Source organism: Rhamphochromis longiceps, linkage group LG3 (genome assembly GCF_057381845.1).
Source record: "Rhamphochromis longiceps isolate RC_006_pf linkage group LG3, R_longiceps_female_GT1.1, whole genome shotgun sequence".
NCBI lineage: Eukaryota > Metazoa > Chordata > Actinopteri > Cichliformes > Cichlidae > Rhamphochromis > Rhamphochromis longiceps.
In genome coordinates, this window is record NC_140559.1 from 45,653,664 (window position 1) to 45,680,096 (window position 26,433).

The 26,433-nt window shown below is 42.7% G+C and overlaps 3 protein-coding genes across 3 annotated transcripts; 1 reads left to right on the forward strand and 2 right to left on the reverse strand.

Annotated features, from left to right (window-relative positions):
* Positions 1-1,161: 1,161 nt before the first annotated feature.
* Positions 1,162-26,119, forward strand: dthd1 (death domain containing 1). The gene is made up of 10 exons (XM_085399697.1): positions 1,162-1,633; positions 3,815-4,307; positions 5,153-5,483; positions 6,929-7,108; positions 7,559-7,824; positions 7,916-8,071; positions 21,706-21,995; positions 24,415-24,668; positions 24,769-24,826; positions 24,953-26,119. Exons 1-10 carry the CDS (start codon positions 1,270-1,272, stop codon positions 25,261-25,263), a joined length of 2,703 nt encoding a protein of 900 aa, XP_085255823.1. The 5' UTR covers positions 1,162-1,269; the 3' UTR covers positions 25,264-26,119.
* Positions 10,413-12,972, reverse strand: LOC146674996 (uncharacterized). Its single transcript, XM_085399683.1, has one exon. The coding sequence runs from the start codon at positions 12,894-12,896 to the stop codon at positions 11,325-11,327; it is 1,572 nt and encodes a 523-aa protein (XP_085255809.1). The 5' UTR covers positions 12,897-12,972; the 3' UTR covers positions 10,413-11,324.
* On the reverse strand, positions 19,072-21,161 carry LOC146674997 (uncharacterized). Its single transcript, XM_085385385.1, has 6 exons — positions 21,127-21,161; positions 20,509-20,662; positions 20,291-20,340; positions 20,088-20,196; positions 19,712-19,894; positions 19,072-19,626 (listed from the first exon to the last, which is right to left on the reverse strand). Exons 1-6 carry the CDS (start codon positions 21,159-21,161, stop codon positions 19,426-19,428), a joined length of 732 nt encoding a protein of 243 aa, XP_085241511.1. The 3' UTR covers positions 19,072-19,425.
* Positions 26,120-26,433: the final 314 nt, after the last annotated feature.

Genomic DNA, 26,433 nt, shown 5'->3' on the forward strand with positions numbered 1-26,433 from the left:
TTACAATTTTCAGATAATTTTCATTTTCATGTTTTCCTTTGTTTTTTATAAATTCTGGGCTTTTTATTTATTTATTTAAAGTAATGAAGATCTTAATAGGAGGGAAATGCGTGCAGTTTGTGGCATCGGCCACATGATGGCGACACAGTGCTACATTACTGCGGCCTGCCTCTGAGGACGCCTGACCCGGCAACAGGTAAGGCACAGCTCTAAACAACACGATGAATAATAGTCATTTATTATTAGTAACATCTATTATAGAATGACGTGAAAATTTTAAATGCTTTCACGTTGCCACCACCTTCCTAAGACTTGGAATGTTAGGTTAAGAGGTGATTCCCAGCTCCTGTCCAGGATATATCCCGTGATTTCTTTTGTTAGATTAGGACTGAATGCATGCTGAGTGCAATGCCATTGAACATTATAGCAGTACAAGATCAAAGGACTTTATTTTATGTTAACATGATTAGAATTGAATGCCAACCCATTCTTACAGTGATGCTGAGTATTCTTTTAATTCCAAATAAGGATCAAGAAACTTGTTTTAATACTGATGTCAAAGTAACATCGTAAGTCCCACACAGGAAACCCACAATCTACTCTGTGGTTGTGTTTGTCTCCACCTTTTTCTCCTGTAAATAGTTTAGGTGCTGCCCAACATTCTAATGCATTTGTAGCAACGCTTGTGGCGTTAGGAAAACAAATGATTTATGAATGTGAATGCATTCAAACCAACAGGGGAGAACTCCAGTAACTTCCTGCTGTGCTTTTGAATGATTCCCGGCTCCGTGTGACGTTTTTTAACTGGCCGGATATGCAAGCAGTGAAATGAGTGACAGGAGACCGTCAGACGTGGGATGCACAGAGCTCTCTGCCTTCCTGTGAATCTCCTCTTTTGTTTCTCCCTTCCACGCCTCCAGGGGTCGCCTTGGCAACATGTTTTACTGCTGGCAGCCAGATAAATGCAGCCTTGGCGCCTGTAAACTGGGATAGCCGGACGCAGTAATGCTCACTGCCAAGGACACAGCAACCCAGCAGGGCTTCGGCTTCGAACATAAAAGGAGGTACACAAGAACTGAAATCCTCTTTTAATCAGTATTTGACGCTTATCAGCTGAATTGTGTAAAAGCAGGGAAAAGATTTTGCCAAATGCAAGATGGACTGAAAAAGTAAAAGGCCCGAAGAAAAGCCTGAGCAGATACTTCTGACTCTCAGCTTTTTTGCATTTTGCAGTCCAGCGTGGATACGAATCTGCATGCAGACAAACTCATGGAAGGACAAAAGCCTCCTGACTGCACAAGCGAGGACAGACTCCTCATTGCATTGGCTGAAACTGTTCAGGAGCTTGAAGGTGTCCAATGCTGCGGTGATCATCTCGATACAGCAATGGGTGGGAGGATGGAAGAAGGAGAAGATGAGAGGGAGGATGAAAGAAGACGAAGGAGTAAAGAGCAGCAGGAGGGAGACTGCAAAAAGAGAGCTCTGGGAGTGCTGAGGGAAGTCAGTGTTTTTCATTCATGCAGACTCAGAGCATGGAAACAAGCCCTCAGACGATGTTCCTCCACGCTCAGCAGCTCTCCACCAGGGGGTGGAGCTCAGCAGCATCCATCTACGACAGGCAGAGGTGGCAAAAGTACAGATGTTCTTTACTTAAGTAGAAGTACAGATACCTGTGTTTAAAAATACTCCAGTAAATGCTGAAGTACTGATTCAACGTCATTACTCAAGCAAAAGTAAAAAAGTACAGGCTCAGAAATGTACTCAAAGTAAGAAAGTAAAAGTAGCTCATTGGAGGACGATTCTAACCATTCTTGTACAGAGGTAACTAAACCTTGTCTATGTTAATATAATAATAAAATAATATTAGTGTACAAGAATACAAACATTATCCCGATCTGTAGTTTTAATGAATGTACTCAGCTTGAATCTGTTATCTAGGACACAATCAGTGACAGAAAATTTAAACAAATAACTATTTTCTGTTGCCAACATTGTAGAGGGAGACTTTGCCTCCATTGCTAAACAGTACACTGAGAACAGTCAGGGGTGAAAGTGCGATTTAGCAGGTGGAGGAGCACTAAATCTGTGTAGTGGCTCAGCATAGGGAAAAGAATCATAACTCACAATACTTTCTAATATGAACTTCAGTAGATTTTCTTAGTGTGATCAGCTGACCTGCTGCTTGCTTCACAGCTGTCCCATATCACTGATACTATACTCTCTATACTTTATATGCAGTTGGTATAAAGTTGGAATTCAGTGAATGAATCTAAGCATCATCTGCGTAAATGCAAATTCATCTCTGCAACACTTGATATAACCTAAATCTGACTATGACCACCACAGCCACTGTGCACCAGTTCAACACAATGGGAATTCACCACATTGATGCAAGCTAACCTGTTTATCCTGAGCTGCTCAGTATTTTCATGCAACCTTTGAGTATCAAAAAGTTAGTTTGTTTTTTAGGATATTTCACGACAAAAAAAAAAATGCATCATTTATCAAAACATCATATACAGATTCAATTCAAATTATGACATCATACATCTGGAGTTTATCAAACACCACTGAGCTGTCCTTACCTTTAAATCTACTCTCTCTTCGTCTTCTCCTGTCCTGTCTTTTTTATCTTCCTCCATCTCTGTGAAGTTAGCTCTCACTCTTTTATCCCCTGCGAAATACAGCAGCTGGAGCTTTAGCTCGCAGAAGCAGTGTACGACAACCTGCACACAAACAGTTTGTGTGTTTCCTGAAGTTTGTTGAGCTGATAGAAAAAATGTATTTGAAATGGCCTGCCACTTAAAATAGCACTCTCTTCATGCTTCCTCCTTTTCTGTAGCACTAGCTAAATGCTGAAGTACCACAACCACAACTAACGGATACATTCAGTCCTTCCCGCCCACTTTAACCCCTGAAATAAACCCTATAGACGAACTTATAGATAAACCAAAAGTAATGAGTCTGCTTTGAAAGCGTAAGAGGAGAAAGTACAGACATTTGTTTAAACACGTAGGGAGTAAAAGTACAGATGCCAGAAAATAAAAAAGTTACTTCTCATCTCTGACGACAAAATAAACTTCAAATAGAAAACGAAATTAAATTGTGGAATTCTCAGAGCCTCAGAAGTAACAATGTATTTATTTTCATTTATTAAATTTCACTCTCAAAGTTGCACACCTCCACCTTCATATCCCCCTCAAGCTCTCCAGGGTCTCTGAAGGTTCTTTCAAAGTGTCTATTTGGACTCTGGGTCCTTTTTTATACTATTTTTCAGTCCAGTCCTTGTACCTGACCATTTTCAGAGGAAAGAACGAACCTATGAACCATTCAAGTACAAAGATAGCGTTGTGTCTACACATAACAGAAAAACTTTCAATCTTTAGGCACTTTGTTACTAGTAGATTGTTGCAGCAACACATAATTTGATTTTAAAAGTCCCATCAGAGTTTTATCCACCATGTAACACAATCTGGAAAGCATCTGATTGGCAGCAGGTTCATTTTTCAGTATGACAATGATCCCAAACACACTGCCAATGCTGAAAAAATATACCTGGATGGAAAAACACACAGTGGAGCATTATCAGTCATGGATAACAATATTGAAGTGTGCGGGATCATCTACACAGAGAATAGAAAAAAAGGCAGAAACATCCAAAGAAGAGCTTTGAATGTCCTTCAGGAAGTCTGGAGAACTATTCCCGACGACTATTTAAAGAAATGACATAAAAACATGCAGGCTTTCAGTGATGGGTGTGTAACAAAGTGTAACTAATTTAAAAACTCAAGTAAAAGTTTACTTTTTTTTTCAGAGGATACAGGATGCAGGCCCTGTTCGGGCTCCGTCAGTGACATTTTTCTGAGTGTTGGAGAGGACGTAGAGAAGATCATCGACAAAATAAGCTCCATCATTATCAAGCTGGATGCAGCGATTCAGCAGTTATCTGTAGATAAGACCTCGATCGCGGGTGAAGCGCGTCGAGAATACAGAGACACAGACACTTCGGCGCAACCTGAAGACGTTAAGAATCACCTAAACTCCCCCGATCGGCTCGAGTCTGACTCAGGTCACGAACGGGTGATTGAGGACGGAGCTGATCGAAGGCGTACAGAGACATCGGCAGACACTGAACAAACACTGGACTCATTCAGTGGTTCTAATTGTGACAACGGGGCAGAATCACATGTCAAAGGTCAAGCAAGAGACGTTCTGGAGGAATCTGTTAACTCTGAGACTGAGTTGCTAGAGGAGACTGAAAAGGAAGATGAGAGCGCAAAGAGAAAAAGAAAATGGATTACTGTAGGGTAAGCTGACTAAATCATCGCAGCTCACCGTACTTAAACTCTTAACACATAAGTATTTATGTTTAACCCACACTTCCTGTCAGTGTAATATGCAACATCTTGCATGTTTGTGGTCTTTTGCTTAAAGCTCTATGATGTTCGCAGTCAGTTTTGTGTTTTTTTGATGAGGCTATTCAAGCATAATGAAATCGAAACTTCTTCCGTGTCAGTTTACACACGGTTCGTGAGGTAGCACATCATTTTACGTTTGTTGTAAACAAAGAAAGTAGTCAATATTTTCTTCCACTTGCTGACAACATACTGGTAACATCAGTAATCCACACGCCTAAAACAAAAATGAAAACAAAAAGATGTTGAGTATTTTGTTCTGTGCCCTCCGTTGGGATGATTGCGAGTCTGGACATGATTTCCTTCCACTCATTTCTCCTGCTCACTGATACAGGACAAACTCTCTGCAGTGCTTTATCACAAGTCGCACACATTTTTGACCTCCTGGCCTCCAACACAGCCAGCTGTTTCGCACAGTTCACTGTCAGGCCACTGCACACATACATCTAAAAGCCAAAAAAATCAGGAACATTAAGATCCGAGGGAGAGGCTAAGTCTGGAGAGAGCTGATATGGAAAGTGCATGCTCCGGCATTTCAGCAAGTCTTAATATGTTTGCACTTGAAAAAAAAATCAAGATAATAATATTTCTACTTAAAAGCATTAAGAGCAAATGCAAGCATGCAAAAAATATAAATAAATAAAAATAAAAGGAAGAAACAAACAGTCAAACTTTATTTCAATCATGAATCGTTTTCTAAAAATATGCATTTATGTGTTTTTAAAAACATCATTTAGGCTCACTGCTCAGCTGGAGGGCAGCCATTCTGATGTACCGGACGCGTGCTTTATCAGAGCGCCTGCAGGTGCAGCTAAAGTCCTGAGGTGTGAAGTGGCTGATGCCCTGAGCTGCCTGATGGTGACTGGCTCAGAGGAGTTGCTTAGCAGAGTGATCCGGGTCAAAGTTGAACATGGAGCAGCCTTTAATTTCCCTCTTACTGTGGTTGTGCCTTTCCAAGCACGCCATCGCAGCAGCTACAGAGATGTCGCTGTGAAGATAATAGACGAGGACAAGAGGGTCAGCTACATCGCTCCCATAACAACAGAGGGCATGTATGGAGGACAGAAAGTAAGGTTTTCCCTTACTTACAAATATTTGTTCAAATATTGATCAAATAACATAATTTTCTCCTGCGTAATGCTTATTTTATGTTATTTTACTGGAAGCTTAATATAAGCTGGAGCTGTATACTGAACCTTTTTCTTCTTAGTTATAAATAAATTCTTAGTTAGAAGAAAAGTCTTCTATAAAAGGTTCATGCTGCATGTATATAAAGAACAAAGTATGGAACAACTGAAAACAGAAGAGGCTCTAACATAGAGCCTTGTGGTACACCGTTTACTATTTTTGGGGCGTTTTAACCCAAATCAAAACTGTTACATTTTAATTAGATAAACATATTCCCAGTGTTTCTGTATATCTTTGGTTAAGAATAAATACAATTACATGAGTTAAAATAAAAAAACTGAACTGTTGTTTTAAAGAACATGTCAGCACAACTTAGGTTTGCAAAGTTGTATCTGAATAAACCACAAGAACTCTGGTACAGATGTTTGTTTTTAAAGCACAGCAACACATTTGGAGACAACCAAACACAGCATATCTGCATAAACACCTCATACCAACGGTGGAGCACGGTGGTGGAGGGGTGATGACTTAGGTTTGTTTTGCAGCCACAGGACCTCGACAACATGCACTTATTGAGTAAAGCATGAACCCCTCTGTATACCAAAGTACTCTAGAGTCAAATGTAGGGCTGTCTGTCTGACAGCTGAAGCTTGGCTGAAACTGGGTCCTGCAACAGGACAGTGATGCCAAGAAAAGCAGCGAATCTACAACAGAATGGCTGAAAAAGAAAAGAATAAAGCTACTGCAATGACCTAGTTAAAGACCAGATCTCAACCTGACTTAAATGCTGTGGTGAGAGCTGTACGCAAATAAACCTGCCCACAAACCACAATGAACTGAAGCGAGGTTTGAAAGAAGAGTAGGCGAAAATTGCTCCATAGCGATGTGAGAGACTAATAAAGTCATACAGAAGTTAGTTCTGCTAAATGTGGTACTCTAAGCTATTGAAACATTCAGTGTACTTACTGTAGTTTTTCATGCACTGTTTATCATATTTGGCTTAGATTTTGTTAAATAAATAATGATGTGGTATAATAAGTCATGCTCTTGTTTATCTGTGGTTATAATTACATCATTTTAAGACTTGCCAAGTTTTTGTTGTATTATAACTCAATATGTAAAATCTTTGAAATGAAAGACGGTGGCTGTATCTTACATGAGTGCAAAAAAGTAACAATTGCAACTCCTGTAATTGTACTTATTCTTAACCTAAAAAACATAGAAACACTGAGTAGAGTTTTTTTTGCATGAAAAACTACAGTAAGTACACTGAATGTTTCAATAGCTTAGAGTACCACATTTAGCAGAACTAACTTCTGTATGACTTCTGTATTGGTGAAAGATTGTTCAAATGTTTTGCCGTGGTTTCTTTCTCTCTTTGTTAGGGCTCATTTGCAGAGGTGAAGGTGTACTCTGTGGGTCTTTTTGCAGTGGTTTCCTGTTTAAAACTAGAAAACTACACCATTCCCAGGAAGGGGTTGTCACTAAAACTCCCCATGGACCCCCGAATTTGTCTGAACTACCTCCCAGGATCCTTTACTGCACCTGTAATAGCGCAAACCACGGTATGACAATACCCTGATCATTACCCCCTTTTCTCCTACTTTACTTTCAGTAGAAGTAAAGAAAAGAGTTGCAGAAGTGAGGTCTGGTTGGCATTGAGAGATAGGAAGGGCTCCTTGGGACGAAGCCTTTGAAATGATTCCAAAACTCGGATGAAAATAGAGAGGAGAAATGATGAAGTAACAGAAAGCTTGCTTCTGATTTGCAGGTTTCACAGATGTTTGCTGTGAGGCACAAACAGCTGTGGCCGATTTCTCAATTGACTCCTGAGACCAAACACTGGTGTACGAGCAGTTTGTTCCTTGATCTTACGTCAAATCCACCACCTCCGTCTCTGCACAGCTCTCTTTTGATAGAACAACAGAAAAAATAGACAAATTCTCATATCAAACGGCTTTTGTCTAAACTGCTGCCTAAATCAAGCAGAACAGCTGTTTCCTTGTTTGCTTCAGATCCAGCCGCTAGACGCCGTGCTCCTGGCTTCTGTCAAGTCCAGAAATTATGCCTATCATTCGGTGGTGTCTACCAGCCCGCTGCTCTACCTCACCCACCCAACCTCGAGGCCCCTGAGAAGACCCCTCACAGTCACACTTCCATGTCCCCCAAATCCTGCAAAAAAGAAAGCAACAAGGGGACAAACAGAGAACCAACAAGACCAACAAAGTCAACCTGTCAGGGATTCTCCCCCATGGGATCATTCACCTTCCCACAGACTGAGGTGACACAGATGTCCTTGAACTAAAATATATTATATATGTGTCACAGCATCATATAAATAGGGATCTTAAAAGGTTTTGTTTCTATGCCAGATTCATGGACACCTCTGTGAAATCCAAGGAAATGTCCAATGAGTCGCTGGTTGTTCTGGGCTCAAGGGACAAACAGTGGAGTGTCATGGATAAAGTCACCGTCAGGAGCCTGCAGAAAGGACTGGTGTCCTTTGACCTGATGGAGAACTTTGACAGGTTTGTACCACCACGTTTTCTCCTCTTACAATAATCACACCTGCAAATGGAAATAGGCAGTTTAACTTTATTTAAAAAGACAACAAAGTCAATTGTAGTGCAGGGGCCCGTTCTTCGTACGTCGCTTACTACATCCAAGATCAAATGACACATCCAAGATCAAATCATCGCGCTAACCGTGAGCTCGCTAATCCGGTTCCCCGAACACACCTGCTGTTGACGATTAGTACAGCTGGACGCAGTAATGTGACATCACTGGGTGTCATAAAAGGGGCTACGCATCGATAGTAGAAACATTGATCGGCAACCCTCTGATTGGTCGGCGAAAATGTCGAAGGAGCGCGCTCGGCTCGGTATTTTTCGGCAGCAGAGCAAGAACTCCTGAGTGAGGGATTTCAGGAGTTTCAGAGTTTAATCAGAACGCAAGGGAACACTGCAAAGGCTGCAAAAGCAAGGAGAGAGGGCTGGCAGGAAGTTGCTGACAAATCAAACTCGTAAGTAATTTAATAATAATAATAATAATATATTGGATTTATATAGCGCTTTTCAAGGCACCCAAAGCGCTTTACAATACCACTATTCATTCACTCTCACGTTCATACACTGGTGGAGGCAGCTACGGTTGTAGCCACAGCTGCCCTGGGGCAGACTGACAGAAGCCAGGATGCCATATCGCGCCATCGGCCCCTCTGGCCAACACCAGTAGGCGGTAGGGTAGATTTATTATATTACACTATATTATATTACATTATATTATATTGTTATATTATATCCTCTTTCACATTAGAGCCACAACAGGACCCACTAGAACATGGGAACAAGTAAAAGTGAAATATAAGAATATTCTACAGAATGGTAATATTTATCACTTATATTGCTTTTCGTCTCTTGGAAAGAGAGCCTGAAATAATCTGTTTGTTTGTTTATAACAGCAACCAAGAAAAGGGCAGAGCAAAAAAAGACAGGTGGTGGTCCTGCACCCCCTCGTCAACAAGTTGGTTAAGTGAATAATACCCTCACGGGAAAATCGATATCTCTCAATGAGCACACTGTCGCGCTGAGCTAAAGGATCCTGTCTATCCCGCAATATACGCTGAATTCTGAGGACTCTCCTTATCAATCTTGCACCTTCCGCAATGGGTTGCTCGCGTAAACGGACAGGATATGACTGCGACAGACTTCCCAAATCCACCTTGGCTTTTATAGCCGTGGTCTCTCATCTTGATTACACGAAGTAATTTACAATTACTACTCTGAAATATGAATTACATCTGTAATAATCACATACATGTAATAGAATGTTAATAGTACATTTCCCTTTTTTAGGAAATGACCTGTATGTATCTGTGTGACATCAATAAAAGGATCAAGTGCTGCATTGTCTTTAGTTACATTGATGTTATTTATTTATGGTGAAACAGTGGTGGAATATCGCTGTTGCTTTCGTATGAATGACGCGGACATACCTGCGTGGCCGCGATCTAATCCTGTTTACATAAAGTAAACCTGCTCCCGAGCAGGTTTACGCTTACGGCTCTGTTGCTATGACAGCAAGTCCCGGATGAGCTTCGGGGAACCGACTGATCCAGGATCACGCGAAATCGTCAACAATCTAATCCGGCTAACCTACTTAGCGAGGTACGAAGAACGGGCCCCAGGACAGCAAGGAGGTAAATAAAAACATGTCTGCCATCGACTACACATAAAACAGATGGATGCACCTCCTGGGACTGGAAAATGAAGCCAATGAGTGAGTGTCTTAACTCTGAACTGGCTTTAATGGGCACCAAGGCATGACGCTGATGACTGCATAAAGGCTTCCAGTCCTATTGAGGTTTTGGCAGACAGCTGCTGAACAATGTTCACATGATGTCAAATGAAAAACCACAAGTCTGTGAGCTTCCTGTCTGTACCCATGTCCACATTTTCCTGTTGAGTTTATGAGATCAGCCACTGGTTTTGACTAAAACGTCAATTCTGTTGTGTTTGAGTTATTTAGTGTCAGAAAGGAGGATTATCTAGAATAGGCTCATTGGCTGATGATTTGTGATTGGCAAGTCAGTAGCCAATGAGTGTGCAGTTTCAGTAGTCATGACATCAACCATTGTCCATCTTCTGTGTACAGTCTACATTGCACACGTTTAATATATATACATATTGGGGTTTTTTTTTAAGCCAGTAGAGAGGTGTTGGGGGAAAACTCTGTAAAAAACCCAGGAGAAATAAAGACACAATGAGACAAAGTTACTTTCTTTATCAAACGTGTACACGGGTGAGCTGCTAAGAACAACTCACACCATGCACAGTGGCTTGGTAATTTTTATAGGAAAGACAGTGAGAACAGGATAAGAAAATACAAAACAAATAAAATAAACAACTCCATATGTGGCGCTAGTCTCGTCAGCAGAGAGCTGGGAGAAGGCTGTGAGAGATAAAACAATCTAAAACAATATGTCCCAAAACAGTATGTCTTTGCTGAGAAAGTCTAAAAAGATAATTCTAAACTAATCTAACCATAGACAAAAGGGCATGCTTGCACATTTAAAAGAAGGTAAAGAAACATAGAAACATTTTTCCTGTAACATTCCCTCCTGTTTTAACTTATTTTAAATGTATACAACAATTGTCTGTGAAGGTTATTTATTAAGTATCTTAAGCAATTTTTAAATTCTCAAAATGTCAGCATAGCAGAAATGGAAGTCATTTGGTCTAAAGAATAAAACAAAAGAAAATAATACAAAGAAAAACATAGTAAATGAAAATCATAGTAAACGAAAAAATAATAAAACTAAAACTACAAAAAATAAAGGATGAAAAAATAATAAAACTAAAACTACAAAAAATAAAGGATGAAAAGTAAAATGAAAAGTTTATATTTAAAAATGATGAAAACCTAATATGTAAAATGAAAACTTCAAAAAATACAAGGATGAAAACCTTATATTATAAAATGAAAACTTCAAAAAAATACAAGCATGAAACCTTATACTTAAACCGATGCAAACCTTAAATTGAAAACTTTATATGTAAAATAATGAAAACTTCATATTTAAAATGGAAACTTTATGTTTAAAACTGAAGACTTCAAAAAAAATAAAAGCATGAAAACTTTATATTTAAAATGAAAAACTTTGTTTAGAACTCAAAACTTCAAAAAAATAAAAGCATGAAAACTTGCATAACCTACTAATGTTTTAATCAGTGCATGATCACTTGACAAGTCATTTTTAATCACCACGTCATTTATTAGCAGCTAGTACAAGTTCTCCTCTAACAGAATTGCAACGGGATGTTGTTCTTCTTCAGGCACGGCAACATAAGCAGTCATTGTAGTTGTTATCATCTGTGAAATCATTACTCTTAGGCATGGCAACACACACAACACTAATATGAGCAGTGCTATCATGATGAGACCTAGAAGGAAAAATGGCTTTGCTACAGCAGCCAGCCATGAACCGCTGAACAGCCAGTCCAGCCAGTCCAGCCAGCTTTGTGCTGTAGCTGCTCCAGGTGTGTGTTCAGTGACATATTTTTGCAGAGCGGTCAAATTCTGCAAAGCTTCATAAATGTCTCCTCCAGTTTCGTATCCATCAGGGATAAAAGTGCAACATGTTTCCCCGATCAGCTTGCAAACTCCTCCTTGTGATGCTGTTAGCAGGTCTAGTGTCAGTCTGTTCTGCAGCACCATCGTTCTGATGGCCTGCTGTTCTCCTGCTAAGGCGGTTCCCAGGGTCTTAGTCAAGTTGATGTGTCGTAGCAGAGCATATCGGTTGATTTCCACATGATCCCGCACCTCGGCAACTCCAATGCCGGGGATCAAGCTCTGTAAGAATTTCACTCCTCCTCCCCAGATGCGAAACTCTCCCGGCACTCCAGTGTCCACGGTAATGCCGAAAGAATTGGGGGAGGCGATGTCCACTTCACGTCTCTGTCGGCTGCTTGGGTGATGTGCAACACTTTGCATGAAGAAAACGTGATCTGATAATTCCACCAGGGCGCACAGACCTCCCCAACCTTCAGGGAGTGACAGATAAGCCTTGTTGCCACATAGGAAGTACCAGTCAGCCAAAACTCTGGTTCCTCTGCTGCTGGGTGCCGTCCGTGCACATCCTGTCTGGTACTGAGTCTTTGTTTGTAGTGGCATTCGGTAGCTGTAGTCGGAGCGACAGTTTAGGCCCATCAGCGTCGTGTTACTGGCACAGGTGGCGTTGATTGAACAGGTCATACACTTCCTCTCGTTCCTTGGTGGGCAGAAAGTGTATATGGACTTACATAGGTGAGTAGGCAGCTCCCCCACTGCCCGCGATCCATTGTTCATCACACATACTGGCAGTTGTGATGCGTTCAGTTTGTTCAGTAGAATTACATCAGGCAGTGGGTCTGAGACTTGGGGCCAGGTCAGTAGGTAGGTCTGTCCAGAACAGTTCACATTTGTGAGTGACGATGACCTCCAGGTTGCTTTTGCTGGGATGCTGTAGTTGGCTTTGGACCAAAGAGTACCGTAGCCTGGATGTGTTGCCAGGCCCAACAGACACCAACTGCGATCTTCAGGTATGCTGTACGGCCACAGGCCAGACGTCTGTGAGGATAGGGGCATATGGGTACATGCATAGCAGTCAGTTTTGTTATTCAAATGAGCTGTAGTGTTCATAAACTGCCACCAGAAGTTAGTGGCGTAGCCATGGGGAAACTTGGTGTACTTTCCTTTGTCATACAGTGTCTGCCTTTTCTCCATATAGCGTGACTTGTTGTCCCTCACGGAAGCAAAGGTGAGGAGCCCGGCCATGGTCAGGGCCGCTGCAGTTGATAAGAGCCACCACCTCATGACGACGGAACACACCCTCCTGTCGCGAGTAGACCCCCCGGCCAGGAAAGCTGACCCCTCCACCGGGCGAGATCACAACAAGTAGGCAAGCCTGCCGTCAGCTGTGTTTAGATGGCTTCACTGACTCGCCTGCAGTGACTCTGATGGACCCAGGATGGTCGTTCCGCAATTTTGCAAGCGGTCGGTGTAGTGAGGAGGACTTGGTATGGCCCCTCCCACCTGGGTGTGTTCCAGTTTTTCCTTTGGAGCACCTTGATCAGAACCCAGTCACCGGGCTTTAGTCTGCAAGACACTGGAGAAACATCATCAGGTTGTTGATTATGTACAATGATCTCTTTGTTTTCTAACAGCTTAGACATCCATTCTGCTAATGTGTTTTCTCTGATTGCTTTGTCTATTGGTTGACTGGTAATAGGCAGTGGAAACGGCCTGCCATGAATGATTTCAAATGGAGTTAGTTTATGGGAGCCTTGTGTTAAGCGCATCCACATCTTCACTAAACCCAAACATTCAGGCCACGGCCTTCCTGTTTCTGCCATGCATTTCCTGAGCCTTTGTTTTATAGTGCCGTTAGTTCTCTCTACAAGGCCTGCGCTCTGAGGGTGATAAGCACAGTGGTGTTTTATGCTGAAACCGAGTGCTTCAGAGACTTTAGTGATGACATCATTTACAAAATGAGTGCCGTTGTCTGATCGTATCAAAGCTGGGATGCCATATGTGGGTATGAAGTGATTGCACAGGCACTTTGCTACTGAAATTGCATCTGCCTTTTTCACTGGATAGATTTCCGGCCACTTTGAGAACACGTCTATAACCACTAGGGCGTATTTTGACCCTTGACATTCGCTTAGTTCAATAAAATCCATATGAATTGTGTGAAAAGGATGAGGCGGAGTTGGAAAACGGCCTCTTCTTGGTCGCAGGTTACCCTGAGCATTATATTTTTGACACGTCATGCACGTTCTGACAAATTGTTTTGCTGAAGTTTCAAAATTTACAGTGTAGAAATGAGAGTTGACAATACAGGTCATTCCCCCCGATGACAAATGCGTACAGCCATGAGTCACTAATGCCGCCATCTTGTGGAGCGATTTTGGCAACACTGGCTTGCCATAACACATCATTAAATCGTTTGTCAGAACTGCACCGTGTTTTAGCCATTTTGCCTGCTCTGCTGTGCTTGCTGCTTTTTGTTCACTCTGCAACACATCCAGTGGAATCTGATGCGTGTTTACTGCCATCAGTGTCATGTTTGTCTTTTGTGCCGCCTGTTTTGCGGCACTGTCAGCAAAATTGTTGCCTGTAGTAATAAAAGAGCTATCAGTTTTGTGTGCTGCACATTTACACAATGCGAGTTGTTGTGGTAAATTTATTACAGTCAGCAGTCGTTGTAAGAGGCTGCCATGCTGGACTGGTTTACCGGTTGATGTAATCATTCCTCTGTTTTGCCAGAGCTTTGCAAAATGATGCACAGCAGAGAAAACATACTGGCTGTCTGTATAAACGTTTATTTGTTTATCTTTGTGTATTTCACATGCACGAATAACAGCTATCAGCTCAGCGCTCTGTGCAGAATATGAAGAAGAAAGTGGTTTTGCTTCTATTATTCTACTGTCTGTGGTTACTGCGTAACCTACACAATTACGGCCTGTGTTGTCTTTATAGGCCGATCCGTCCACAAAGACATCACTAAAACCAGCTTGTGGCTCAGCATGGATGTCAGGGCGGGGTTTGGTGTCTTTGTCTAATTCTGCATGGCAGTTGTGCACATCTCCATCAGCTGGTGTGCTCACTAGAGTCCCTGGATTCAGTGTGCCACATTTTTCCAGTGTGATGTGAGACTGTGATAGTAAAATGCCTACATACGATAGCTGTCTGGCATGAGTCAGGTAAGAGAGATTGGCTTGCAGCAGTATAGATGTGACAGCATGCGGGACCTTGACAACTAGTTTGTGCCCTAAGACAATGTCTGCTGACGTCTTTACTGCTTCTGTGGCCGCTGCACAGCTTTGGACGCAAGTCGGCAGGCCCGAAACTACAGCGTCTAACTTACACGAGTAGAATGCCAGAGGGCGCTGTTTGTCACCAAAAGCCTGTGTCAGAACTGCCTTCATGTAGCCGGCCCCCCCATCAACATGCAGCACGAAAGGCTTGTCATAATCAGGCAGGGCCAGGACTACATTTGTTTGTAAAGCCACCTTTAGGTTAGTAAATGCTGTGTCTGCCTCTACCGTCCACGTTATTGTATCTCGCAAAGCGAGGTTTTTGCCATAAATCATGTCTTGGAGTGGCTGAACTGTTAGTGCATACTCTGGAATCCAAGCTCTACAGAAATTACACAAACCTAAAAAACTCATCATCTGTTGTTTTGTTTTAGGTTTGGGTGTGTTTTGCACTGCCAGCTTTCTGGTTCCCAGCAGTGTTTTGCCCTGGCCTGTGAGTGTGTGTCCGAGATATGTGACGTTATCACTCCACAGCTGCAGTTTGTGTTTTGAGACTTTGTGGCCCTGTTCAGCCAAATGCTGTAGCACAGCAAGTGTGTTGTCTTTGCACGCCTGCTGTGTGTGACCGGTTATTAAAATGTCATCTACATACAGCAAGTATTGACCTAGCTGTGGGAGCTTACAGCTAGACATTGACTTCTTCAGTGCTTCTGCATAGAGGGTTGGGCTATTCTGGAAACCCTGGGGCAAACGAGTGTATGTGTACCTCTGACCCTCAAAGGTGAAGCCAAACAATGGCTGTGAGTCTGAATGTAGTGGAACTGAGAAAAAAGCGTTTGAAAGGTCGATTACTGAGAACCACTGTTCTTTCGGTGTGACCTGATTTAAAATAGTGTGTGGATTAGCAACCACAGGTGGGATTTGTTCAGTCACTTCGTTTATAGCTCTCAGGTCATGTACTAGACGGTATGCACCCGTGATAGCTTTTTTAACAGGAAAGATAGGAGTGTTACAGGTGGCTGTCTTTGTTTTTATTAAAATTCCTGCCTTTTCCATGTCTGCTATCACTGGGCGAATGCCATGTCTAGCCTCAGTAGTGAGTGGGTATTGAGATATCAGTGGTCTGTGTTTTGAGAGAGGTTTTACTCTTACTTCATCTGCATTTTTTATAAGGCCGACATCAGCAGGGCCTGTAGACCAGAGAGTTTTAGGCAGCTGAGCTAGTGCTGCCTGATGTCATTCAGTTAATTGTGCATGTGTTTCAGCGGCATCGGCTAGGTGTACAGCGGGCCTGACTGCGACCAGCCAACCCAGTGTGTATCGGAAACACCCTGTCCGGCGGCCTTGCAGCCAGCCTTCATGAGTGTCTTCCGTTTTTTCATAAGTGTCTGCTTCAACCCTGGCTAACACATTTCCTAAATCCTTCCAGTCTGAATGATAGTTATGCGCTACAGACACGTGTGGCTTAGGCATGCGGTTCAAAGCCTTCACGGCTGCTGATTGGATTACTGAGCACACTGCATTTCCCGACTTTGTGACATACAGGTGTTGTAAAGTCAAACTCTGTTGTCCTAGCTTCCACACTTGCTGATCGTAAAGTGGGTCTGGGCCTGGAGTTTGTTTAAATCTCAACGTGTTGTGATAGTCAGTGGGTTTCTGGAAATAGGATGTGGGGGGTGTATATTTGCGGGCCACATTGTGTAGTTTTGTGAGCTCTGGCAGTTCGAGAGTCCAGTAATAATGTGGGACACCGTGGCCTTGAGAGAGACACACGTTGCTGCTGTGTGCCGTGTTAATGCTATCTGGCTCTGGAGTGTTGTCATTTAGCATGCATTCAGCAATCATGCCATTCTCTTCCGGTATCACGCCTATCTTGAGTTTTGTCAGAGCGTCTCTTCCTAGAAGGTTTACTGGGCATGACGGGTCATATATGCATTTAATGAAGCACCTGCGGCCACTTTCTGTATGTATTAGTTCTAAGGGGGCAGTTAGTTGTTGTACAGTGGTGAGGCCTGTGGCTGACTTCACAACTAATGTATCTTTTGAGTACTGTAAGTTCTTAGGTGCCTGCCTCAAAACCGTTTTACATGCTCCTGTGTCGCATAACATTTGGATTGGTTGCCCGTTCACATGAATTAGCAGCGTTGGTTTGTATTCTGACCCTAATAGCAATTGTTCTATGTTAAAAACTTCCCCTCCCTCATCAATGTTCATATCTTGTGTGTTTTCTAGTCACATGTCATTGTTCTCCATAGATTCGCCACTGTTTTGCCTGTCATTGTTCCTCCTACTATTATGTGTCTGTGGCTTACTTCTGCACTCTCGTTCAAAGTGACCTCGTTTTCCACAGTTGAAACAGGCATTGTCTCTTTCATATCTGCTGTCTCTGTTTCTGTGTCTGCGGCCTTGCTGTCGATTACCTTGCTTCCCTTTCTGTCTCTGATAGCCTCCCGAAAATGCAAGGAAACCTGTCTCTGAATCTATGGTGAAGACGTCAGCCTTATTTTTCTGTTTGTGCACTTTTGTGGCGTGTTCAGCATGTAACAGGGCATCTGGCAAGTTGCCAGTGTTCATTGTGACCCAATGTTTCTCTACATGTGCTCTGATTGGTGGGAGCAGGCCATTTAGAAATGCATTTTTTAATTGCTGCTGGAATGGCGTTGCATCGCCATCGGCATAATCTAAACCTGAATGCTGCCTAAAAACTGGGCGCAGGCGGTCTAAAAAGTCTGATGCAGTTTCATTTTCTTTCTGTTTCACCTCTCCTATTTTATTGTAGTTTGGCTTGGGGGCCAGCTGTAGTTTCACACGTTCATAGAAGTTATGTAGTTGGCCTTCTAATTCAGGGTCACCTGCACGCAGGGGTTGTGGTCCGTTGCCGACCACTAAAGAATCTAAAGGATTATTAATTGCCCCCCCAGTGAAAGAGCCTTTCACTGAGCCAAACTTCAAACCTAAAAGATCTTGAAGTACGTGGTACATTTCATGACCGTTTAAATACCATTGAGTCCTAATTGCTTCAACTGCTCTCTTCCATATGTCAAAACCGTCATGCAGGGGCGGGACATCTTTAAGAATATTTTTGCGATCCTCATGTGACCATGGTCTAAACACAAGAATTGTGGGGTGTGCGTCTTGATGCCCCATAGGTCCAATCGGCTGACCATATCTGGGGTTAGGTGAACTTATTAATGGAAATACTCCTGGGGGGCTTGGGGGGTCAGGCCATATTTCCCTGCCTACATGATCTTCCCCTATATCTGCTTCAGGTGCTTGTGTTAATGACATTTTAGCTAAATCTGCCTGCACTGAACCGTAAGGGTTATTCACAGCTGCATCTTTGTCTGTTTGCTTGGGAGTTGATGCAGAGGCAGTAACATAGGGGGGAGGGGCTGCAGCCGTTTCTTCAGGCGCCTCACAGCTTTGCTTTTGTTTTTTATTCTGTCTCTTTTCTCTATTCTCAGCACGTCTCTGTTGCTCTTTTTTCCATGCATCTAGGAAAGTTAATTCATTTGTGCGTTTTCCTTTCTTTCTAAGATTTGTGGTTGCACTTATTTCCTTTAATAAGCTATCTTTGAGCTGTGTTAAAGCTGCGGGGCTGCACGTACCCTCCCACCCAGGACATGACGTCTTTTTAGGATTACGCCATCTCCTTGCGCTGATTTTTCCTGCACCTGGATATTTATTTTCTATCCATTGTTCGTCATTAATGAACTTTTGTGTATACTGCCCATTATTGGCAAGAGGTTTAGAGGTTTTATTCCCCATTTTTCAATTTTTATTATTTAGTGTATCTTACTTATGTATTTATTTAGTTATTTATTTTTATTTATTTATTTATACACTGGCAATACAGCTGCTATCCACCTTCGCTGGTATGAGGAATGAGAGTGGTTGTTCACACGCCCTTCTACTTTCGGACTATTTCCAAAAGCGGTGTGAACTTTACGAGGCGGAACTCGACCGTTCTCCCAAGCCACCAGCACTTCAGCGAACAGCAGTGAAAGAAAAACACAGTAGGAGCGGCTCAGTCTCTTATTGGACCGTGAAAAGTCAGCTTGCTCCGTTAGTTACAACAATACACACATACATTCACATTCACACTTATTCGCGCGATCGGAACCCTTATAATAAGGGGAGCTGCCAGTCTTTCTGTAGACGAGCTACTTATTCCCTTGACCCAGCTGGGGGAGCTACTCAGAGCTCCAAACCTAACCCACAAGAGTGGGGAGCTTCCAGTCGACGAGCTCCAAGCTACCAGCCGACGAGCTACTTTAAACCCACAGAAGTGGGGAGCTTCCAGTCGCGACGAGCTGTTTGAGTTGTTGGGAACAATAAAATGATGAATGGGATCTGCAGAATAAGCAGTGATTATTATTTGATATGAAGCAGAGAGGAGACAGTGTGCTGGTAATTATTAGAAATGCACTTTAAGCTCTGAAGCCACCTGTGTGGAGGTAAAACCAAATGTAAGATGGTTTTCGGTCATGTTGGAGGGATAAGCAACGATTTGAGGTTGCACGAAGAAGTTTGAGCCTATTCGTTAAGAGTTACGGTAGATTAGCATCTCTGTGACAGCGGCTGACTCAGCTGATGCGTTGTCGTACTCTCCAGCCGAACCACATCACTGCACAAAGAGCAATGTGAGGCAGGAGCATCCAAAGCAGAGCCACGGACAGAGCAGATACCCACAGAGCGAAACTTGTCGGGCGGCGCTCATTTGCAGCATCGTTTCTTTCAAAGCCAAGGCCGATTTGTCCTGTTTGTCCATCCAGCAAAATAAATACCTGAAAAAGATAATACTGTGTTCAAAAGCAGGCTCCTAACAGCATTCTCCAACAAGATTTCAAGTAAACGGTGATCATTTCTTACTATATCTCCCCTTGCATGTGCCTTTCTGCCAAACTCAACAAGCCACTGTAGTTTATTCGAAGGCCTGAACACTTTCAGCCTGATGTCGTTGGCTCTAATGTGCAGTTTCAGAATTCGCTGGCGCTTCGAACAACACAGGAAGATGTAATAAATCCTGCACCTGAATGCAGAAGAGTTCACACGCTAGAGCTACCTGAAGTGAAACTTTTCGTATTAGTCAAAAGCGTAGACACGTCCAAACGTGGGATATTAAACTGTGAACAAAACAAATGACATTTGAAAATGACTGCAAAAAGAAATAAGGCAGTGCCGTCTTTAAGGAAATCTAAAACATGAAACATGTCGTTTTGTACCTTTTTTTTTAGATCCAGTTGGCAGGCTTTGACTCCAGGTTTGTTGGATTGTCAGGGGAACCGAGATCTCCCTGTAAAACCTTAAAATAGTCAATTTCGCTCAGTCTTGTCACGTCAAGGAGACTGCTGAGACTGGAAACATGTGGAAGTCTATTAAAAAACATGTACATTTGTCCCAATTATGTATATGTAAGCAGCACAAACTGAGGAACAGTTTTTCCCGAACCTCTCAGTGAAGTGCAGATGTTTCAGTTTTTGTTTTACCAAAGACGTAACCTGCAAGATATGAAGGAGCACATAATTAGAATAGAGTAAAAGTGTGTTTGATTTGGCAGTACATTTAACTAAAAATGGGATCAGTGGTGTTTAAAGCTCTCTTGGACTCTACTAGAGTAGCTATGCATGCAGATTCTTATTAGAACTGGACTTAAAGGACTTTCTTACAACATATTTTTGACACCTGTTGCCTACGAGGTTGATGAGAGTGTGTGACAGGCGCAGCAGGTTGTCGGGGTTATGAGCTGTCCTCACAGCCAAGTCAACAGTGGCTGCAATCAGGAGTCCCCCAACCATGTAGATGGCGTAGAAAACAGTCCCCCTGACCACACAGTGACAGTAAGAGACACAGGATGAGGCTTAAATTGTGCAGCTGTGCAGGAAAAACTTTGCAGCTGTGGGACCCCTGCAGCAGAAATACATTTATATTATATAATGGCATTTTTGTGCAGCACATTCAGAGATGCCCTTCTGCACACCTTGGTTGTAATGGGTGGTTATTTGATGTTGCTGTTGCCTTCCTGTCAACTCAAAGCAGTCTTGTTCTTGCCTGCTGACCTCTGTCATCAACAAGACGTTTTCTCCCAGATGTTTTCTCTTTTTCAACAACCCAGATGTTTCTTTATTTCGCTTTACTCACATGGCAGCGAACGTAAGCAACAATCCTCGAGTTAATTTGGTTTAGTGAGGTTATGTTGCACTAACTTCCAGAGCGATTAACATTTCCTTTGCTTCAAACAGGAGAAAACAAATTATTTCCTCACTCACGGCTCTGCTGTACCTCACCGGTGCCTTTCATGTATTCTCAACATCACGTCCATGTCTTAAGTGCCAGCATTAAAAAATAAAATAAAAACAAAAGATAAATGCTACACTACGCTACAACAAACCAGACTTACAGAAAGCTTTTACTTTACATAAGGGGCTTAAAGCAAGGCCGCATGGATAAAGGGGGGATGGGTGCAGCTACATGCTTTAGATTCCAGGCTTTAACGTGTCAGAGCATACGCACATGAACAGCATGGCAAGACTAAAGTGTTAAGAAACCCCTAAAGACATTATAAAGAAGGAGAAAATTAAGTCTTACTCTAGTCACCTGTTTAAAAGAATAGGCCCAGCTGTGATAACGTTGGATTCTCATTTCCATCCCGAGTTATAATTCTCTTCTTTCTTATCTAAAACAGCTTCTTCAGGGGAGAAAAAAAATGTGTGCAGTAGGTTTTCATGAATTCTCCATTCTGTCTTAAGTCTATTACATCTGTATTCCCGCCTGCGATAACAAAGTCTTTTCCCTGTTCAGCGGCAATCTAATCTTTCCCCAGAGCTAGACTCCTTAACTTGTCCTCCGTCTGCTTCTCCGCTCAGACTGCTCGTGCTTCGTCTCCTCTCCCCGCTGCGCCCTTGTCACCTCGCCTGCCTGGCCGAGGAGCTGGAGGAGTCGGTCTGCTGCCACGCCGTCACCGTCGTCCTCCTGCGAAGCCGAGACGAGCCTCGCGCCCTCCTGGTGGCCGTTGTGCCCGGCAGAGACCTCAGCTGGGAGCTGCACAGGCTGCGAGCTCAGGGCTACAACGACCCGGTGGAGACCTCCTCGGAGATCTCGATGCGTGAGGCAGATCAGCTTCTCCTGCGTTTCACCGGCAACATCACCTGCACAGGTAAAGTGTGAAGCTGGCTCACTGGCTTCTCCTACAGAAGCTTCATACGTGGTTTAAGGAAAATAATTATAAGCTGACAAAAGAAACACAAGAGAATCTTCATCTTTTTATACATTTATGCTTCTCACGGGTCTAATGTTGGCTTTTCATCAAGGATTGGGTCATCATTTATTTTAATTAATTAATTCAATGGTTTCTATCAGTGAATCTGAAAAAATAATCAGCTTTATCTATCATAGTGAACACTCTAAACATCATACATGCTTAACTTGTTTGTTTGGGGTTTTTTTTGTTTATTTGTTAGAAAAATAATCCCGATGTTCAACTTTTAGCTCCGTGAGCCTCAAACACAGCTGCTCGCTCTTGTGTTGTCATTGTTCTTATTAAAAGAGGCCTGTTTACTTTGGCTGGACGCGCGTGACACTGAAAAAGGCCTCGATTTAAAAGTGCAAATCCTTGTACGCTATTGTTATTGCGTGGTTAGCTGGAGCACTGCACATCTAGTGCAGTAAAAAAGAAAGATATACTGGGAAATGTGAAACAGTTGCTGCAGCACCAGGTCTAAACCGGTTTAGCCTCCATCCCCTGGTCACCACGTAAGACAGTAACCACATAATAAAGTGGATGAATGATATGTTTGTACAGCCAGCTGAATGCTTCAACAGTACAACACTCTTATGTTTCCTCTTTTGTTTCCCACGGTACAATACAGCAGACAGTACAAAAGATGGGGATACTGCCTGTTTAGAAGCCTCCAGATGAGTTTTTACGCCGTCTTGGTGTGTTGAAACTGGACGAGATAGATGGATTACTCGATGTTAAACACATGTTTACTTACTGGCTTTAAAACATTTTAAAAATCTATGGTTAAAATGTATATCTATATATATGGTAGACTGTATACAAAAGATGGACTTGCTGTGTGTATATGATATTTTAAACTGGATGAGACAAGCAAAAGGTGGATCTTATCGACGCTACGTGCTCATACTGTAGAATCTTGTAAATGTCAATCATGATATAGGCCCGCCCCAGTATACCCTACTCCGTCCTAGCTTTTAACTCTATTCCCATGATGCATTGAGTATTTCTTCTTCAGTCATTTTTTCACTCACTATGCATGGAATCATCACTTATTATTAAACTCTGTCTCTCTTCCACAGCATGTCTTTTAGCCTGTCTTTTTTCTCTCATCCGAACCGATCGCTACAGATGGCCCCGCCCATCCCTGAGTCTGGCTCTGTAGGAGGTTTCTTCCTGTTAAAAGGAAGTTTTTCCTTCCCACTGTCGCCAAAGTGGTTACTCATAGGGGGTGATATGATTGTTGGGTTTCTATCTGTATGTATTATTGTAGGGTCTACCTTACAATATAAAGCAAAGCACCTTGAGGCAACTGTTGTTGTGATTTGGCGCTATATAAATAAATTTGAATTAAATTGAATAAAATTGAATATTTAAATCTACTTTTGGCTGCTGTCATGCTATGAGGGGGTCGCCACAAACATCTCCATGTTTGACTTGGCAGGTTTATGCCAGATGCCCTTCTTGACACAACCCCAAAGGAAAAGTTTGGTTCACTTTATAAAATTAAAATCATGTTCTGTTCAATAACACCCGAAACTAGTTACTGAGGCCACGGTCTCATTAAAGTGTTTAATGAGGTCATAGTACAGTGGAGCTGAAAGGCCATTTTCCCATAAACTTCTCTCCATTTTAACCAAAATTTGCAAAATGGAATCATTGTTAGTAAGTATCACGTAAAATAACCTGACTGAAGTCAAGTCCGAGGGATAGACTTCTACAGCACGGAGAATCCTTTTGAAAATAGGAGCAGCAGTTTAATGAACTTCACTTTTCAGACCATCTATTATACTGTCTTTATACACCACAGCCCTAACTTGCTCCATGGCTTTGCTTGATAAAACTGTCTTTCTTCTGGCTAATGTTGGCTAGCATTAGCTTACCTACTCACACAAATCACTTGCTACCTAACATAGCAAATAGTGAGGACCCAAGCTAAGGTAACGCTGTTGCTTTTAAAATATCATCTGAACCCATCTGAACTCAGATATGTTTCTATTTTTATGTGAGGTTTGTTTTGAAGTCTGAGTTGCACTGGGAGCTCATTTGTTGGCCGCTTGGTCCTTTTCTAAGCTAGCCTGAGTTGAAGTTGCTTGTTATCTAGATGTGTCAGGGAACAAAGGAGAGGCACTTCAGAGTCCAACAAGTCAGCCCTAAGGTCTAAGTTTTAAGTGACTTTACCCTCTGTTCACAAACTGGCAGTAAACAAGTTTAATACAGGAAAATGTTACAAACATAACCTAGAAAATTCAGTTAGCATCAAATTCAGTTAGTAAAGCAGTTTCATATAATTGCATCAGGCCTCTTTTTAAATGTGTGCATATTTATTTTTCTGCAGCCGCTGCTCAAACCAACAAAAATGAAGCCACGCATGAGCGCATCACCTTCCACAGCCAGAGGAAGAATCACCTCTTAGTGCATCTGACTGAGGTGGACCTATTTGGAAACTACAGCTCTCCTCACTACAAGGGCACAGCCATATTTTATAAGGTCACCAGAGGTCAGCTGGAGTGGCGGGATGACAAAGCTGTCCTGAAGGACACGAAGCTTCTGGGAGATCCCGTCTGTAAGCTGTCTCTGACTTTACCCAAGGTAAAGGTCTGACTTCACCCCCTCACCCCCCAAAAATGAAACATTATGCTTCATGTAAAAGACTCAAATAAAAGAATGCTACTGTTTTATGTCATTTTAGAAAGTGAGAAACCTTACTCGGCCCATTACAGCCCAGGTGAAGTTCTGTGAGGACACAGGTGGGTGAAATTCTGCTTGCTTGCTCCACGATCCATTCATTGTCTCTTTGCCACACTCTTTAATGCTGTCTCAGCCCCAGATACTAAAAAATGCATCATTTATCCATCACCTGCCCATCCAACCAGGTTCCCTCTCAGACTCTCTTCTTCTCTGGCTGTCCGAGGAGCTCTCAGAGGAGGAAACGGCCCTGCTGGCGCTCTCCCTGCGTCTCTGCCGCAGCACCGCTCAGCTGGTGACGACCCGAGCCGGGAGCGGCGGCCTCTCTTCCCGTGCCTTCACCATCCTGGCCATGTGGAGGAGAGGGCTGCCCGCCGTCCCGAACCAACCCAAGGCCTCTCTGCTCGCTCGCTACTTGGCCAAGATCGGTAGGCCGGATCTGGCTAGAGAACTGCTGCTGAGGCAGGCTGGAGCTACCAGGCAGGAGTCACAGAATTAAGGAGGCCCAGAAAGGAGCGCTCACACTGCCTTTTAAGTGCTGCTTTTAATATGAGCCAAGCCACTGGGTCGCAGTGCTGCGTGTGATCCACACGAGGTCAGCATCGCACAAGGAGAGTCAGCGCTCTTCTCTGGGCTTGCAACCCCACCTTTTGTTTTTGTTTTGGTAGTTGTCTTAGATGTAAAGTCTAATTTCAGACCATTATTATGGTATTATAGTATCATTTAGCTCTGAAAACTGTGAAAAACTGGGGAGATTTTAAAAAATGAACTGCAGTACAGATGAGCAAATGTTTTAACCCAGCTGTGATATTACTGTTGTGACTCCTTGCAGGGTCCAGACCTCTAAGGTTTGGAGCATTTATATGTGTGTTGTTATATCGATTTATGACTCACAGTCTTACCTCACAATGCAGTTTATAAAGCAGTGAAAGCTACAAAGTTTGAATGCAGATGAGCACAGAGCACATCTGTGGCGTCCGGATTATTTTTCTTATCAGCTAGACTCGTCGCTGGTTTTCTGTCCGTCTCCAGGTTTTCTCAGTCTTCTTTTTAAACTCTTGGCAGCCCTAATCTGTGACAGAGCCTTCACTTTCTCACTTCATTTGGTAGTTTGTCACCACCGCTGGCAGGGAGGTGATTTAGTGGACCAGTCAGCCGCCTCTCCCCTCTGCGTAAACAAACAACGACACAGAGCTGTGACCTCCTTTCATCTGCTCCTGACACCGAGTCATCTTTGAGACGTGACCGAGTCAGATAATGACCGAGTTGTAAAAGTTGTTTTCTTTGTTATGAGGATACTAAAATATATTTCTGTTTGCAGTATTAGTTGGATGAATTCAGGACAGCATTATGAATTTGTGTCCATTGAATTTGTGATATTAAAACAAATCCTTTCATTGTGTGTACTTTCTTAAATTAAGGAATTTGAGGAATTGAGAAATCATCCATCCATTCAGCAGCTTTTCTACTTTGCAATTCAGTGGAGTTTCACATTCACGTGGAAGTACCTGCTCCTTAAATCTCACCGCTTGAATGGCAGCTGTTTGTAAGCAAGCCGCAGCTCGCCTGTTAGGCTTTTAAATTCCTGCCACGCAAAAAGGGGGTTTGGGAGTAAGTACATCATATGCGGTGTGCTTAGTTTCACAGGTAAAGTCTGCCTCTGCACTTA

Coding starts and splice junctions, on each gene's coding strand:
- LOC146674996 (XM_085399683.1), bottom strand. CDS start 12,896: ATGAGGTGGTGGCTCTTATCAACTGCAGCGGCCCTGACCATGGCCGGG.
- LOC146674997 (XM_085385385.1), bottom strand. CDS start 21,161: ATGGACGTGATGTTGAGAATACATGAAAGGCACCG. Junction 20,663..21,126: donor AGAATACATGAAAGGCACCG/GTGAGGTACAGC, acceptor CTGTGTGGTCAG/GGGGACTGTTTTCTACGCCA. Junction 20,341..20,508: donor ACAGGTGTCAAAAATATGTT/GTAAGAAAGTCC, acceptor CATATCTTGCAG/GTTACGTCTTTGGTAAAACA.
- dthd1 (XM_085399697.1), top strand. CDS start 1,270: ATGGAAGGACAAAAGCCTCCTGACTGCACAAGCGAGGACAGACTCCTC. Junction 5,484..6,928: donor GCATGTATGGAGGACAGAAA/GTAAGGTTTTCC, acceptor TCTCTTTGTTAG/GGCTCATTTGCAGAGGTGAA. Junction 24,669..24,768: donor TGTCTCTGACTTTACCCAAG/GTAAAGGTCTGA, acceptor ATGTCATTTTAG/AAAGTGAGAAACCTTACTCG.